The sequence below is a fragment of the Euleptes europaea genome, chromosome 3 (genome assembly GCF_029931775.1).
Source record: "Euleptes europaea isolate rEulEur1 chromosome 3, rEulEur1.hap1, whole genome shotgun sequence".
NCBI classification, from domain to species: Eukaryota; Metazoa; Chordata; class Lepidosauria; order Squamata; family Sphaerodactylidae; genus Euleptes; species Euleptes europaea.
In genome coordinates this window covers 93,135,877-93,153,942 of record NC_079314.1, presented here as the reverse complement: position 1 = coordinate 93,153,942, position 18,066 = coordinate 93,135,877, and the positions used below count along the sequence as shown (strand labels likewise).

The 18,066-nt window shown below is 44.8% G+C and overlaps 2 protein-coding genes across 2 annotated transcripts in view; both read right to left on the bottom strand.

Annotated features, from left to right (window-relative positions):
- IFT27 (intraflagellar transport 27) overlaps positions 1-18,066 on the bottom strand; it is a 195,563-nt gene that overhangs the window by 24,376 nt on the left and 153,121 nt on the right. The window lies entirely within an intron of this gene.
- The window catches only part of PVALB (parvalbumin), a 179,728-nt gene continuing 175,001 nt past the window's right edge, over positions 13,340-18,066 (bottom strand). The window contains exons 5-6 of the mRNA XM_056847386.1: positions 16,839-16,948; positions 13,340-13,557 (exon numbers count right to left, since the gene is read on the bottom strand). Coding sequence (XP_056703364.1) covers positions 13,529-13,557; positions 16,839-16,948 — 139 coding nt within the window. The 3' untranslated portion in view covers positions 13,340-13,528. The remainder of the gene's footprint in view (positions 13,558-16,838; positions 16,949-18,066) is intronic.

The window sequence follows — 18,066 nt, the reverse complement described above, 5'->3', positions numbered from 1 at the left end:
CTTAAAATGCATAACCATATTGGACATGGTTAAGGAAGGCAAATAGACAGAAACTGGATCACAGAAGTAGCAATAAATGGGGACATAAGAAGGACAGACAGACATGCGGAGAAGTCTTCAAATGAAATATCTTCTTTATAGCCCTCCTTGATTTGGAAAGCATATTAAGATCTTCATAGTTACATTAAAATATGTCTTGGAAATACTTTTTTCTAGTCACCAGGCAGGAAACCCCACATTTCTGGTGTGTTATCTAGTTTCGAACTTCAGGCTGTTCAGCTGTAGTGCTGGCAGATATTTGAAGGAATTAGCCAAAGTTTTCAAATATATGCCAAGCCAAGGCTACAACTCTTCAGCCTTAGCCTATTCATGTTTACTGAATAGTAAATGCATGGGGATTACTCCCAAGTAAGTGAACATAGGACTGAGGTTTTAGTAGATTAGTTCATTAGTCTACTTCTGATGCAGCCTAACAGTACTTGCCCCCTTTCTTTTATCCACTTTTCCCAACACCAAGGGGCAAAACTTGACTCTTGCTTGATGTAGTTGAATGTGGTGCTGTGTGCCATGATCGCATCCCTCGCTTCCTTGGCACTTCCAAAGATGTGTGTGGCATCTCCTTGTTGTGACCTGGCAAGTCCAATAATGGGTGATCCCTAATTCCAGCTGTGACAGATCTTGACAACCTCTGCCTGAGTAAACAGCTTGAAAATCGCTGTGCTAGAGGAAGAAAAACTAGCCGTTGACTACCTGGGGGAGTCTGGGAAGTAGCCTTAAAATAAGGACGGGGAAAGCTTTTGACGTAAGTGAGAGGAAGGTTGCTTATGACATTCACTCGGGACTTAGAAGGTGTGAGTTCAGTTCCCTTCTGTATTCGTTTTCTTAAAATCCAATTCACACTATACTTTAGCTTTCTGTCTGTAGAGGTTAACAGTAGTAGTTTTTTTTTAACAGACAGTCAGACACTGTGGGAAACAGAGCTAGCAAAAGACGGAAAATAAAAGAGCTACAGTGCCCGCCTGAGTTCTAAACAAACAAGCTGTAAAATTGTAGTACTGTGTTGACCTGCTCTACTGAAAATGTGGGATTTGGACAGAAGCAGAGGAGAAAGAAGAAACTAAAATGTATATAGGAAGAGAGAGAATAGCAGAACAGAAGAGGGGAAACCAAAGAAAATAGGATGGAAAAAAGTACACGAAGCATACATGAACACATGAAGCTGCCTTATACTGAATCAGACCCTTGGTCCATCAAAGTCAGTATTGTCTACTCAGACCAGCAGCGGCACTCCAGGGTCTCAGGCATAAGGTTTGTTGTTTAATTGTCACAGATCCCTTGATATTAACAATCCCATCCTATACAGAGTTACACCCTCCTATTAGGGTTGCCAACCTCCAGGTACTAGCTGGAGATCTCCTGCTATTACAACTGATCTCCAGCCAATAGAGATCAGTTCACCAGGAGAAAAAGGCTGCTTTGGCAATTGGACTCTATGGCATTGAAGTCCCCCCTCCCCAAACCCCGCCCTCCTCAGGTTCCGCCCCAAAAACCTCCCGCCGGTAGCAAAGAGGGACCTGGCAACCCTTCCTCTTATACGTTCTAAGTCCACTGATGTCTGTGCGAGTGCTAACTTGGGTCCATTACATTTTGTGAAAGGCAGGCTTTCACTCACTGCATCTGAACTACGTGACAGCCAAAAAAAGGATAAAAGAATTGGTATGTTTAGCTAAAGAGAAAAACAAAATTAAGGGAGACATGCAGTTTTCAAATATCTTTTGCCATGCAAAAGAGGCAGGTGGGGCTGAGAGAGTTCAAAGAGAATTGTGACTAGCCCAAGGTCACCCAACAGGCTTCATGTGGAGGAGTGGGGAAACAAACCCAGTTCATCAGATGAGAGTCTGCCGCTCTTAATCACTACACCATATGCATGCTGGAGCTCGACTTCATGCCTTGCCTACTGCCATTTCTAGATGAGCCTCAGGGGAAAACTGAGGCAAAATAGGCATTAAGCCTTTCAAAGATAGGACATTTTGGAGGACTTTCATTCATAGGGTCGCCATGAGTCGGAAGCGACTTAACACACACACACACTTTCTGCTTTCCCTCTGTCCTCTATCAGAGTTTCTCCATTTTCCCCCAATAGTGGGCCTATCGCCTCTTTTACCTTGCGTTTTCTCCTCACATATCTGAAGAAGCTTTTCATGTTGTAGCAAACCTCCCTGGTCAGTCTCAGTTCACCGTGAGCTTTGGTCTCTCTGATGGCTGACCTACAGTGCCTAGCAACCTGCAGCTACTCTTCTTTAGAGGTATGTCCTTCCCTCCCTTTCGTGAACATTTCCTTTGTCTCCCTTAGCTCATCATGGAGTTCATGCACATTGTTCATGCACATTGACTTCTTGGATCCTCTGTCATGATTCCTACTTGCTGGCATAGTGATGGCTTGAGCTTGCAAGAGCTTGTTTCAGGAGAGCCCACTCTTCATTTGTTGCCTTTCCAGCGTTCTTGCCCATGGAATGACTCTCATCATGCCTCTGAGTTCATTAAAGTCCGCCCTACTAAAATCTAACATTTACATCTGGCTATGAACTTCCTTGTACCCATTCCACTGCAAAAGGAATTATAGGAGGACATGGTCACTTCCCTTTAAGTTCTCAACCACTTTCACCCGATCTACCAACTCTTGTCTGTTGGTTAATATTAAGTCAAGTATAGCCAAGCCCCTCATAGCTTCCTCCACCATTTGAAAAAGGAAGCATCTGAATGCTCATTCACAAAAAAACCTCCCTGTATACAGAAAACTAGCATGTCAGGAACGCTAGACAAGAACTTATCTTTCTGACTTCTAGTTTTATAGGTGGAAGGGTTTTTTTTGGATATCAAAGAGCATTCAGTCATGGACCCTACCTCCTATATTCTGAAGCGATGTAGCCCTGACACAGCTTTTCTACCTCAGCAAGATGTCTACACCAAAGTCCAGATGCAATTAAGCTTAGTTAGGATTGCCAACAGGTCTGGAGGAAAAAATGTCTTGCTCCTTTAACAGACAGATGCTCAATCTGTGGAAATGGGTAGCTCAAGCTTTTCATGGAGTATAAGTAAATAACATCACCTGGTAAAGAACAGCTCATTAACCCTCTGTTAGAGGGACAGGACTTTTTTTTAAAGTCCAGGCAGTTGGCAACCCTAAATCAAGGCACTGATGGGAGAAAACATATCATAAATACAGGAAACAAAAGCACACTTTCAACAAACCAAAACTCTTTTCAATCAGCCTGATCAAACACTATAATCAGGTCAATTTTTAGAGGCCAGCCTGTAATTATTCACCAGCCCAATTCTTTCCTACATAAAAGCAATCTCCTGGCCAGGGTAGGGGTTGACTTAAAGCAGCAGGGTCTCAAACTCATATGACTGACTTGACTTGTTACTTGAGGTTGTACAAGATCAAATATATAGTTCTGAGAAGCAGGGAAGCACTCAACGTTGTTTCTTAAGACAACCCCCTGTTGTGCCACTGTGCTTCCCATTACCCTTCAGAAGTATGGAAATTTTTGTTAAAACTAAAAGCCCTCTACCATATTATTAGAAACTTCAACAGGAGAAATGTCAGGCGTGGAAAATTTTCACCCTTGAAGAAACTCTTTCCACACTGACATGTTCTGCCAAAGCACTCTGACATATCTGCTATGGGACGCATTTTAGGGTTGCCAGCTCTGAGTTGGGAAATACCTGGAGATTTTGGGGGAGGAGTCTGAGGAGGGTGGGGTTTAGAGAAGAGAGGGACTTCAATGGTATAGAGTCCAATTGCCAAAGCGTCCATTTTCTCCAGGTCTGATCTCTTTTGGCTGGAGATGCATTGTAATAGCGGGAGATCTTCAGCCACCACCTGGAGGTTGGCAACCCTAGGCATATTCTGGGAAGCATACTCAGTTCATAGGGGACACTAGCCAGCCTTGCTGGGCTTCATTGTTACTATGTGTGCATCAAGGTAGCCAACAGTGGCGGATCTACTATGAAACTAATGAAATTTAAGCTTCAGGGCCCCTAATCCCGGAGGGGCCTTGAAGCAACTTTGTGTTTTAATGGGAATTTTTCAACAAAATCGATGGAGTTTTTTCCCCCAGTGTTCGTTATTAAAATAAGGCTATTTTAGTGATAGAATCATAAGCCAATGGGTTGAAGTACTTCATATTGACCTTAGAATATGACTTTAGAATATACCCATTTCATATGGCTTCAAAATGTCTCTGTAATTGGTCAAATTTCAAAATTTTGTCACAGGTTTGCAGCACCCGAACCCCTAGCTGTATGGGCTCGCTGAGGTCACCATAATCTATTCATAGCCAACATTTTGGTAGCTGGATCCTCAAATCCTTTGTTGGTGCATGGCTTAATAGTTCTGTAGCTCATCCCTTAGGCCTAGAGCCAATCAGAACCATAAAAAGACATCTGAATTTTCAATTCAGGCTGCACTCCTCTCACTTGTGCATTTTAATACCAAAAATCAGATATTCCCCTCTTTATCCTAACAAGACCTCTCTGATGACCTACCTCGCTATTAGAGAAAGAACCAATACATCTGCCATAGAACAACCCCATTGAAGAAGATAACAGCGATTACCCAGACAGTGTTGCTGGTTGCAAAGGGCCCCCCAAAACAGTTCAAGCTTCAGGGTCCCAAAAATATAGGTCCACCACTGGTGGCCAATAAATATCCACTCCCTCTTTTCAGATATTTTAAAGGGGAGATTGCAGTAGCAAGATCCGCCACTGATCCGCATGCAATCACTGGAACACACAAGGTTTCCTCCATGTGATTCGAAACCTTGAAAGAGCAGTGTTCCTGATCACACAGGGGAAACGGTGTGTAGATTCTATGCGTAGGCTTCAATGAATGAGCATTGGCTGTGAACGGCTCTTGCTTCTGCAGTCCCACTGGTGCCCTACGGATATTCATTCTAACCCCTTAGAATCCCCAGACAAGGCTACTATTTTGTCTGATTGCACATTGCTGGGGAAGATGGGTAGCGGCAGGCATAGTGTATTGAGATGGTTAGATAAAAACTCTCCCCACCACTTGGCAGGATGATAACACTGCAGGAGCTTTTTCAGTGAAATTTGTCTGCCATTACTGGTCTCCTGATTGACGAACCCCTGATAAGCATCAGTAGAACCCCAGGATTCCTTGGAACACAAATTTATAATCACTGGTGGAAAACATGCTTAATGAGGCATGTCGCTGTTTCAGCTGTATGTGCGTTTGGCTCAATAGGATGCAGTGTATGTTTGACTCATGAGGTTTGGCTGAGGGAGGCTTTAATTGGAAATTATCAATGCTAGGCTTGCTCAGAATGATTTAGCAGCAGGGCAGGCAAATTTTACCTTGACGTCCTTGTTTAGTTTTGAAGAGTATCTAGCAGAGCAAAGTCATAAACAACTGCTGGGGTCTAAATATTCCTAAATTAGCAAATGATATTATCATTCATGTTCAGTTACTAGGATTTGTGTCAGATGGGAAATGGTATACTTTAGGAAGGACAGGAATCCCACTGCAAGCCCATTATCACAGTAAGATCTATTTATGTCATTTCAGGGAAAAAGTAAAATCATAAGAATGTGTGGGTTGGATCCAGTGAAAAGTTTCCACTGATGTAAGGAGGGGGCCATTTTCACCAATTCCCTGTCCTTCTGCAGGCTTCCAGCTGCTCCATCATAGGGTTGCCAACTTCCAGGTGTTTACAAGTGCAAATCATAAACAATGAAAAATCACTGCATGGGTACATACATGACAAACAAGAAAAAGACACTATATACATGCACAAAAGACTAGGGAAAAAATCCCTTATGCTTCCCAGCCTAGTGAAATTGACAAGAAATCCTTCAATGAGGAAAAAAATGTCAAATTGACTTATCCAAAGGTAAGTGTCCAAGCAAAATTTGTAGCATTTTTCTTCTGCTATGCCGTTTATAAGCCATTTGTAGGTAAGTAGACTTTCTTCTTCAGGTTCGAAAACCAACAATGGAATTAGGGAAACCAACAATGGAACCGGAACGTGTTGTCTAGATCATATTAAGCATGTTTCGCTATGGGCTTCATCAGCCTGAAATAATTGTGCATGCTGTTTCTGGGGGCCTCCTCTCCTCTAGGAACAGTATTTCATGTGCATTGTGAGTGGAAGAGGGGAGGGAAGACAGTCCTAGGCCAGGGATAGAGGGCGGGATATAGATCTAATTTAAATAAATAAATGAATATGCAAAAAGAAAGAAAGCAAATTTAAATAAATAAACAAAAGCAAGAGTTCTGGGTTGCCAGGTCCTTCTTCGCCACCGGCAGGAGATTTTTGGGGCGGAGCCTGAGGGCAGGGTTTGAGGAGGGGAGGGACTTCAATGCCATAGAGTTCAATTGCCAAAGCGGCCATTTTTCTCCAGGTGATCTGATCTCTATCGGCTGGAGATCAGTTGAATTAGCAGATTGAAACCTGGCAGTTGCTGATGGAGATCTGTTCTATGGTGGAGGTCTTGAAGGACACTGCTCCGCACTTTTGATGGAGTTCAGCTGACCCTTGCTGACTCTGTTAAGAGCCTTGGGGTTATACTAGACACAGCGTTATTGCTGGAGAAGCAAGTTACCACAACTCCAAAAAAGGCTTTCTTCCAACTCAGCTTAGGCAGCTTTTTTTTAACTGGTCAGTTTGAATTTTCCAGGGTTTTCTTTCTCCGTGATTGTGCTGTATGCTGTTTATCACAGTTGGAAGACTACTGAAAACAGTATCCAGAAGGAAGCTCCAGTTTTTACACACCTAGCAATTTGCAGATTCAGGGGTAGGAGAAGAAGAAGAGTTGGTTTTTATATGCCAACTTTCTCTACCATTTAAGGAAGAATCAAACTGGCTTACAATCACCTTCCCTTCCCCTCCCCACAACAGACACCCTGTGAAGTAGGTGAGGCTGAGAGAGCTCTAAGAGAGCTGTGATTAGCCCAAGGTCGCCCAGCTGGCTTCATGTGTAGGAGTGGGGAAACAAATCCAGTTCATCAGATTAGCCTCCGCTGCTCATGTGGAGGAGTGGGGAATCAAACCTGGTTCTCCAGATCAGAGTCCACCGTTCCAAACCACCGCTCTTAACCACTACACCATGCTGGCTCTCAAGGATAAGGTTCCCAGGCCAAGCTTAACTTCTGGCAAAAGCACACAGCAGTTAGTGCTTTCAAAAAAATAAAAATAAACATGTAACATCAAATCATGTGCCTAATTTATTTGTATAAATAACAGTCATAGAATAACTAAAGCCCTGAGTGCACAACTACAAGATTGACCTAAATTCTCTTGGAAACTTTCCACATTCACCAATGCAGCAGATTAGAAATTCAGCCATAGCCTTTGATGCATTTGAAAACTGGAAGATTGTAATGAATTAAATATAATGCTGAATAATGGAATCATACCACCTTCCATTCAGAAGTATGATTTTCTATTATGATCTCCCAAATTTACATTTTCTCTGTGCAGTAGATGTTTTATGGGAAATGCACAGTAGCATGGTACACAGTGACAACAGATGATAGCTTTGCCAGTAGGAAAGGAGTAAGCGGGATGTCTTGGAAAATATGGATGGAACTTGGATATGTAGTCGAGAATTGGTTTAAATTTTTTTTGAGGTTTATTGTATATTACGGTTTTATTATATTGCATGTGTTTTGATCATGCTAGCCACCCTGAGCCCGTCTTAGGCCAGGGATAGAGGGTGGGAAATAGATCTAATTTAAATAAATAAATAAATAAATATGCAAAAAGAAAGAAAGCAAATTTAAATAAATAAACGCAAGAGTTCTGGGATGTTATCTGTGTTTTTGCACTGCTACAGTGTTTTGGCCCCTCCTGCTTCATTATCCAAACATTTTTCTTCTCCTCCCCCCTTCTCTTGCAATGAATTTGTAATGTTGCATCAGCACGCTCTGTCATTTTGAAAGCGAAACAACCTCATCCATTTTGTCTGCTCTGTTCTTTCAGCAGCCGCTAAGTGTGGTTACCCCCCAATCTTTTCTGAGATCCCTCCCCTCTGTGCCCAACTTAGATCCTATTTATCAGTGACAGCTGAGGTGTTTTGATACATGACTGCACCAGATCAATCTCCTACTCCAGTGACCGTAGCAGTGAAGCGTTCCATCAAGACGGCACTATCCTTAAGTAACTGCTTAGGAAACCCACATGCAATGTTTCTTTCCAATAACATCCTGGAGGTATATCTTGTATGTGCAAAGTGCCATCAAGTCACAGCTGACTTATGGCAACCCCAGCAAGTGAGAAGCAGAGGTGGTTTCCCATTGCCTTCCGCTGCCCTGATGGAATATTCTCTCTGTTGCAGTTCATTTTGGCAAAATATTTTCACATGGGCTATTTTTTTGTTGAATGCAACAACCCTAAAATTTACTAAGTGGTAAGGGACCCATAGAGTGGGCCTATAGCAAGAGTAGAACATGTTTCACATGATCAAGGCTTAGATTTGCCACGTATGGGCTAGGAGTCCTGTGCCTACAATAGCTGTGAAAAGGAGAGCTGCCATACAATTGCCCCAACCAGCTAAAAGCACGTACACATGGAAACTAACTTAATATGCGCATACCACTAAGTGGATGAGGAACCAAATACATGAAGGAACCAAATACACAATACCTCTACAAATCCAACTGTCAGGGCTACAGATGCATCACCCTGTTAAACCATTGGTAGTAGCACTAATCTGCTTTTGTGGAGAGGGAGATCTAGATTCAGTTGCGCCATTTTTCTCTGTGCCAGGCAACCATTTGGCACAATTGCCAATTGTTTAACAGGTTTATCCCTGCACACCTGTTGGAATTGGTGCCAATGACAGGAGAAATGCGCCACTTCCATCACTGAACACGTAATTATATGGAAGCTGTAGGTTTAGGGTTGCCAACCTCCAGGTACTAGCTGGAGATCTCCTGTTATTACAACTGATCTCCAGCCAATAGAGATCAGTTCACCTGGAGAAAATGGCTGCTTTGGCAATTGGACTCTATGGCATTAAAGTCCCTCCCCTCCCCAAACCACGCCTTCCTCAGGCTCCGCCCCAAAAACCTCCTGCTGGTGGTGAAGAGGGACCTGACAACCCTATGTATGTTCGATCCCATCTGCCTTCAAATTTAGAGATGTAAATTAGAACATAGATGAGTTTAACAAATGAGTTCTCAATGAAATTCTCTCACTTTGAATTTGCTTATAAGGATTTAATGTCTTAATTAAATTTTATGTTTACATTCCCAGGTATGGATACTCTTGGTTTGTTTGTTTGCATCCACACATTCCTTCTGTCGTTGCTGCGGTATTGATTGTGATGCCAGACACACAGTGGTTTTCCCCACATTGTCCTGGCCCCAGCTGCCCACAGCTGCCAGCCCCATTGTGCAAACAAAGGGCTTTACAAAAATCTGTAACTGACATATCAATATAATGATGTTGAGTATCAATCAGATGTCAATGACCAATTTTAAACTATAATGATAGGTCAGTTACCCATGGTAATTTAAACTAAAGAAACAGGTCAATGTCCAAGCTCTCCTTTGGCCAGCTTGTGCAGGTGGGGGAGGGGGCGGATTGACATATGGCTATAGCTTTACATTGTTAATTGACATACAACTATAGCTCATTGTCCATAAAAAAGTAGGAAAATCCTGGCCTGCGAAGTCCACGGATGGCTAGATAACCCGGTATTCCTTTCCTTTAGTCTCAGCTGGCAGGGCTGGGAGGCATCCCCCCTCCCCAAAAAATTCACGGTTAGTTGTGATTTATGGTACTCGTCTTAGAGCAAACATTGGTACCACTCAGTGAAAGTTAGCTCTTTTCAGTATCTTCATGTACAATAATAAAGGTAAACCATGCGCCGTTATGGAATCAGAAGTGTTATGCCTAGCCAGGCAGGACTCAAGCATAGTCCGTTTATTCCTGTGGAGAGAAAAATAACCTGCAATGGGATTGAACAATGGAGGCTGGTTCAATAAAAGGTGCTGGCATTGCTTCACTGTCTACAAGCCATGTAGTACCTGCCAATTACATAGGCAGTGTAATGGCATCTTATTGCCACAGGAGGCCAGTGGCTGCTGGGGAAAAAACATTGGTAGCAAATGCTATCTCAATTTCTTCTTTCTTTTCAGTTATTAGTGCGGGATGGGGTGGGAGTCAGAGGTCTTTTATGCATGGCTGTTTTATGCATCGCCGTCGCCCCTCCAACGACTTCTGGTCTTTGTTTGGATTATGCATGCCATTTCCGACCGTCAGAGGTCGCCTCTTCCCCCCCCCCGCGTTTCCCCGCGTTTCCAGGGACCTGTTTTATCTCGAATTTAAAAACATGGGCAAAACGAGGGGGAAACGCAGGGGGACAGCGAGGCGGTGTCCGACGGTCGGAAACGGCATGCATAATCACAACAAAGACCTGAAGTCGTTGGAGGGGTGACGGCGAGCGAAACAGCAATACGTAAAAGACCAGGGATACATTGAAATTCTGTCTGCGCTACTCAGTACATTGGTCTGTGCTGGGACCAGTATTGTCATTCCTGCCCATGTGACAGGAGGAAGAAACATTAATATAAAGCAGCCTAACCAGGAGGCACGGTAAACTGGCAACCTCAGGCTGTGAGCTGCTGCGTATAGCAAATGTTAACTGTTCACCGTATGTATTGTCTTGATCTCACTGTATTGTTTTCTACCAATGTTATTCCACTTTTTGGTACTAACATATTATGCCTAATATACTTATGCTTTATTTAGATTTCTGTAATCCTGGTTTTATTACTTTGCTTATTCTATTGATTGTACTGACTTACATTGTACAGACTGCCCTGAGTGTCAGAGAGACAGACTATAAATAAGGTAAATAAATAAAAATAAAAATACAATAAAGTAAGTTTTGGCAAGGTGGCTACACCATGGGCTTGCCATTCTGGTTACTTCTGAGTCATTTCGGAGTGTATCCCTGCGGTATTCATGAACAGATATAAAAGCTGTTTTGAGTGCCTCTCGATGTAGGTAGCTACCCTGAGAATGCATGAATACTTTTGTGGCACTTATTATTACTTTTGGTAATTCCACATAAAGCAGATGAAACCTTGGAAGGAATGAAAAATGACTTCTGCCAACATAAGCTAGCAGTTTCTCAAGTATGCTTAATAAACAATGTCACATGCTTTACAGAAAATATTGAAGGCAACTTCAGTGTTGTTACTTATTATGTTACTTATTGTACTTATATTTGCCATTCTTCCAGGGAACTCAGGGCAGTGTTTATCGATTTGACTTATTTTTATATCTGGAACTTCCCTATGCAAAAGGCCTGGCCGAGAGGAAGGGACTTGTCCAAGACCATGTAATGAGTAGGGTTGCCAGCCTGATGAGGGCACGGTTTGGGGAGGGACTTCAATTCTATAGAGACCAAATGCCAAAGCAGCCATTTTCTCCAGGTGAACTGATCCCTATCGGCTGGAGATCAGTTGTAATAGCAGGAGATCACCATCTAGGAGCTTGGCAACCCTAGTAATTAGGTTTATGACTAAGAATTTAAATCAAAGTCTTCCCAGGCAAAGCCGATCATTCTATGGCTGAGTCTGAAGTAAATACTATGGCGCTTTCCCACTGAGGACATTTCTTGCTTCACAGGAATTGCCAGATAGCATCAAACTCCCCAGAACCACACAGAAGAGACCAGAAATAGAAGTTGCTTGAAGCACTAGAAAATGAAACATTAATTTAAAGAACTATTCCTGTGAATGTAGCTGAAAAATGGGTAGCAGGGAAATAAATTATTACAAGAAACCACTTGATGCTAAGTAGTCATAAAGCAGTTTGTGATTTATTTATTTATTCATTTTATGTCCTGCCCTCACTCCCCAGCATCACTGAATCGGTGCCATTTGTTACGCATGCATGTAATTTCTCGCTGCTTATTCACAGATGTAACACCCACACTTCTGCTAAACCTGACATCTGAAAGGCTAGGGCCAGATTAAGGAATATGATGACCGTGGTGGTCCTGGTATCCCATTTGTGTCTGGCCATAAACTATGTTTTCTTCTCTTTCCCTATCATACTAGACAGAGAGCCCCCCTTGTTTTGTCCTTGGTCTTCTCTAGAATGTACACTATCCATTCCCAGCTCTTCACAATGGCCAGACTATGAGTAATTCTAACTTTCCTGAACTTTGGACTTCTATCCCTGCCTCTTGGGATGAAAGAGAAGCCATAATGTTCTGAGCTGCCAGGACAATTATAGGAGAAAAGGCACAGGAAGGGGGACATGCCCTGGGCTGGAAAACTCCCAAACAACTATAGCTCTATTGGCTTGTGGTGCATGGTTTTATTGCTTGCTTGGTGCAACGGCTTGGCATAGCACTCACAACAACCTGTTCCACATTTAAACAGAAATGTTTAATGCCTTGTCTTCATTTCAGTGGGCAGCCTGATCCTGGCTAGTTGTTTTAGCTGCGCCACAGGGCAGCTCTGTTCCATTTGGCTTCATACGCCCTTCAGCATCCCACCAAATTGCACCATTGTTCTTTGCACCAGTCTTAGAACGAGACCAGCCTTCAGGATCTGCACCATGTGTGGTTGGTAGCCCTGCCTCATCCCCTACCCTCAAGCATCCCGTTCCTTGTCCTGTGCCACGGGACACAGAACAAAGCCAGGAAAGAACTGAATATTTTTCACAAAGCAGTATTACAAAGATCTCAGGTAAGCTGTTTACCTTCCCGTCATGTCTTCTGTCCATGAATCATTTTATTTCCTGAGCAAAACTACTGACTAGTGGTGTTGTCTATCCTAGAAATGACTGCGCTACAGCCACTTATGAAACAATTTTTGAATCTGATCAACACAGTACTGTGTAGTTTCGTCAAAATATTGCATTACATTTGATGAACCAAGTGGGCCAGATATATAGGGAAAGATTTATTGAGCATTAAAAATGTTTTGGGGAAAATTTGAGGCTGGCTGTTAGGAAATGTTTTACAGCCTTCAGAACTGCTAAATCAAAGAAAGTGGCTGCCAGATAAAGTTGTGCAATTGCTATCCCTAGAGATTTGTCAAGGCTAAGAGTAGATGCATGTCATCTATCCAGGAAATCAGTCATGCCTCAAAGCAGAAAGAGGAGAGTACATTATTTACTATTGGCATATTCCTGCTAAAATAATGTTGGTAAATGCTTCCTATCTTTTACTCTGTTGCACTAGAGCAGGAGAAGAGGAGCCCAATTCCATTTCCTTCCATTGTCCTTTGCAAACTGAAAAAAAAAAAGGTGCATCTGAAAGGCAGGGAGAATGGAGACTGATGTGACCCGATTGATGTGACCTTTATTATTTTAAGAGCATCTTTCAGCACAGTTACAGTGTTACAGGGCTGCAGAGAACAGAGTTGGAGTATAAAACAACATAAATAAACAGAAGAGGAACTATGGAGGTCAGCAGAGAACAGTTGAAATCAGGCGGCGAAGAGTGGGTGAAGGGTGCAGATTGGCCAAAGCCTTTATGATTCAGCCACCAAGGTTGTGAATTCTGGAGGGGAGATAGAAGTGAGGAGGAAGGAGGTCAGTGGTGAAACAGCATGTGCCGCATTGGAGGCTGTGAGAGCAGGATCATTCCCTTGTTTGTTCATTTAACTTCATTTCTCACCCACCTTTCTCACTGAGACTCAAGGAGGCTGAAGTTGGTTCCCAGTTCCTTATTCAAATCTCCTAGTTCCTGGATGACATTGAGGACAATTTAAAAGCTCCGCACCCCAAAATAAAGTTTGGACCACCACATATCATACACCCCCACACCATGTGTCCTCCGAGGGGGTGCATACTGGGTCCTGGTCCAAAGTCCGGTTCTTGTGCCAGCTGCTCCCAAGTGGGGTGCCCCCAGGACAAATGCACATACCGACACTGAGGCTCATAAAGCAATACACTGCCAGTGTTTTGTCAGTTCTTCTGTGACTCTGAATGCAGTTAACAGATCTCTGATTTTACTGATGTTTGAAGAAGAGTTGGTTTTTATATACCAATTTTCTCTACCTTTTAAGGAGAATCAAATTGGCTTACAATCACCTTCCCGTCCCCTCCCCACAACAGAGACCTTGTGAGGTAGGTGAGGCTGAGAGAGTTTTGTGAGAACTGTGACTAGCCCAGTGGTCGGCAAACTCATTAGTCAACAGAGCCAAATATCAACAGTACAACGATTGAGATTTCTTTTGAGAGCCACCTAAACAAATAAAAGGAGAAGAAAGAGGGGGCAGGAAATCAGCTTGCTTTCCCCATCATTTTCCCCACCCTGCAGTTATTTATGGAGCCTTCAGCTCGCTTTTATTAAGCCCCATCAACATAAATAACACCATTAGGGTCACCCAACTCCTGCAACTGAGATTTTGCTACTAGGTTAGCAATGGGAGGGGGGTGGAAGGAGCCCCAGTGTCTGCCTGCCCTTAACAAATGCTGTATCTCCCATTCAGCCCCTACACAGCAGCCACCGACTCAATGCCTCCGGAGTGATCTCGTGCAAATCGCGCCCCGTCACTGCCGCTATCTCCCCCCCCCAACCCCACCCAATGGGTGCCCTGCTCTGCACTCTGGGAGGGATTCCCCCCCCCACGCCCCACTGCCGCCGCCCTCCCCTCCTTCCCGGGCCAGCTGGGTGAGGCGGTGGCGGCGGGAGCGCATGAGGCGCCCAGCCCGCTCCTGCCCAGCACGAGGCGGAGCCTGCCTCTCCCCCCCTTGCAGCAGCAGCCTGGGCGGCCGGCCACCACCTCTCCCCGCTGCCTCTGATCCCTCCCTCCCTGCCTGAGAGAGAGAGAGAGAGAGAGAGAGAGAGAGAGAGAGAGAGAGAGAGAGAGAGAGAGAGGAGGTGAGGCTGGGGGAGGGGGGCACCGCCTCCCGCTCGCCTGCTGGCTCCTTCCCAGGCCGGCTGGGTGAGGTGGCAGCGGCGGGAGCGTACAGGGCGCGCAGCCCGCTCCGGCCCAGCGCGAGGCGGAGCCTGCCTCTTTCCCCCCCTTGCAGCAGCAGCCTGGGCAGCCGGCCACTGCCTCTCCCCACCGCCTCTGATCCCTCCCCGCCGGGGGGAGAGAGAGAGAGAGAGGAGGGGAGGCCGGGGGAGGGGGGCGCCGCCTCCTGCTCGCCTGCTGCCTCCTCCCGCCTGGGGCGCGCTGGAGCCCGGCGGGAGCGCGGCGCCTCTGCCTGGCTGGGCGTGGGGATGCGGAGGAGCCACTCAGCCAACGGATGGGGGGTGGGGAGGCGGGGAGCCACACTCAAGGGGCCAAAGAGCCGCATGCGGCTCGGGAGCCACGGTTTGCCGACCACTGGACTAGCCCAAGGTCACCCAGCAAGCTTCACAAGGAGGAATGGGGAATCAAACCTGGTTCTCCAGATTAGAGTCTGCTGCTCTTAACCACTACACCATGCTGGCTCACTATAGTTGCGCTATAAGGGAGTGAATGCCATAAATGCCTGTGTTCAGATAAAGGAACTTCTGACTTGTGCAGTTTGGAATTCAGAGGGTCAGAAAATTGGCAGAAATTCCCTCCTCTATACACCTACAAAAGGTACCAGTTTGGTGTAAGAGCCAGAGTGTGGATTTTGACTGGCAAGACTTGGGTTCCAATCCTTGAGCAGCCATAATGCTCACAGGGTGAACATCAGCCAACCAGTATCTCTTAGCCTAACCTATTTTATTTATTTAAAACATTTTTGTGCTGCCTTTCCACCCAACAGAACTTCAAAGTAGATGAAGACTGGGGAGGATGCATGATGTCAAATGTGAATCCCCCAATCCTCATTCTCCTCTGTCTCCATCAATCCAACAGTGCAACTCTACGCAGGGTTATTCCAGTCCATTGCACTCCCTAGCAATTTAGTGGGGTTAGTGGGTGAAATTAGGATCATGGCATGAATGCCAGGAGGTGTGTATCCTCTAGTCTGGATCCTCCCTCTCCCCCACAAAAACCCTCCTCCATATAAAGCAGGAAAAAAACTGGTGAGGTTAAACCATCCTCCTGCATTGTACTCCTCAGGCTAAGGGCTAGAGAAGAACCTTCCTATTTGCCTTGCCCTTAGCTCCAGTATCCAGCCCCAGAATTCAGCAGTGTCAGGCTATTGCACTATGGCCAAAGAATGTCCTAACTGAGTGCCCTTCCCTTCCTTTCCATGATTCCTTGTAGAGGTCTCTCTTACATTTGAACCCTTGGTCCTCTGGATATTCCCCATTACTCCTATGATCTAGACTTCAGATTCTAGAGGCTATCTAGAATGCATTTGCTTGCTAGATATTTGTTTTTACAGGCTGCTTTGTTTCTCTCTCACGCCCATGCCTTACATGGAGTCAGACCATTTGTCTATCAATATTGGCGACTCTATTGTCAATATTTTCTGTTTGGACAGGCAGCAGCTTTCAGGATCTCATCAGGCTCAGCGGCCTCCCTCTACCCTGTAGCCTTATGGGGCTGTGGCCCGGCCTTTGAAGGAGCAACAGTGCCTCCTGAGCAATTTATGCCTGGTTACACCCCTTCCCAATAGCTGATTGCCAGACTGCTGGCTGTCAAAGAGCCAGATGTCAGGGGATATTTGACTCTTACAGGGCCAGCTGCCATTGATCAGCTGGCTGGTGGGCAGCTCTGTAAGGCCTGGCAGTCTCTCCACTGGGCCTAGTGGATGCTGGCCTTGCCCTGTTGGGGGATGAGGAGGCGGGGCATGGTATTGTCTCTACCACCCACCAACAGGAGTGACAACTTTGTGATTGTTCATGGTGTTGGTCGTTTAAAACTGCCTTCCTGGTACCAAGCTTAAACTCCCCAACAGGACACCTACCATCAACGCCGATTTTGCCATCTCCATCTTTATCTCCAGCAGCCAAGAATGCCTTCGTTTCTTTATCAGATAAGTCTCTGCCTTCAGCAGCAAAGCCCTTCAATACAAACCTACAGAGGAGAAGAGGGAAAGTAAGAAACTGATCCAGGAGAGCTCATATTGAATTATGCAGTTTTATTTAATTATTCATTCCTTCATTCATTGTATATTTAGAGAGAGCTTTTTCATCAAAAAGTTTTCAAAGTGGTTTACGAGAGAATGAAAGCTTCATAAAACAAGCTGGGAAAAAAACATTCGGTATTAAAATTAGGCATGCTCAAGAACCTGCTGGTTTGGCTGACATCCAGCTCAGCAGGATATCAGGATAATTTGGTGAGCTGGTTGGATATGGCTGAATGGATATGGGTGCACTTGTTTACATTATTACACTGTTTTCTTGCATGATAACAAGGCTTTTTCACAGATGCCTCCCCAAGCCACAGATGACTTATGACAACCCCTGGTGGGGTTTTCAAGGCAAGAGGCATTCAGAGGTGGTTTGCCATTGCCCGCCTCTGCGTCACGACCCTGGTAATCCTAGGAGGTCTCTCATTCAAATACTAGCCAGAGCTGACATTGCTTAGCTTCTGAGATCTGCCCTTATCAGGCTAGCATGGGGCTATCTATCCAGGTCAGGGCGGATATATACAGTGAGGGGAAAAGTATTTGATCCCCTGCTGAATTTGCCCGTTTGCCCTCTGACGAAGAAATGACCAGTCCATTATTTTAATGGTAGGTCTATTGTAGCTGTGAGAGACAGAATAGCAACAGGAAAACCCCCAGAAACCCAGAAGACAAAAGTCAGAGATTGATGTGCATTATAATGAGTGAAATAAGTATTTGATCCCTTTGCAAAAGATGACTTAGTACTTGGTGTCAAAACCCTTGTTGGCAATTACAGAGGTCAAACGTTTCTTGTAGGTGGCCACCAGGTTTGCACACATCTCAGGAGGTATTTTGTCCCACTCCTCTTTGCAGATCCTCTCCAAGTCAGTAAGATTTCGAGGCTGATGTGTAGCTACTCGAACTTTCAGCTCCCTCTACAGATTTTTGATGGGATTAAGGTCTGGAGACTGACTAGGCCACTCCAGGACCTTAATGTGCTTCTTCTTGAGCCACTCCTTTGTTGCCTTGGCCGTGTGTTTTTGGTCATTGTCATGCTGGAATACCCATCCTCGATCCATTTTCA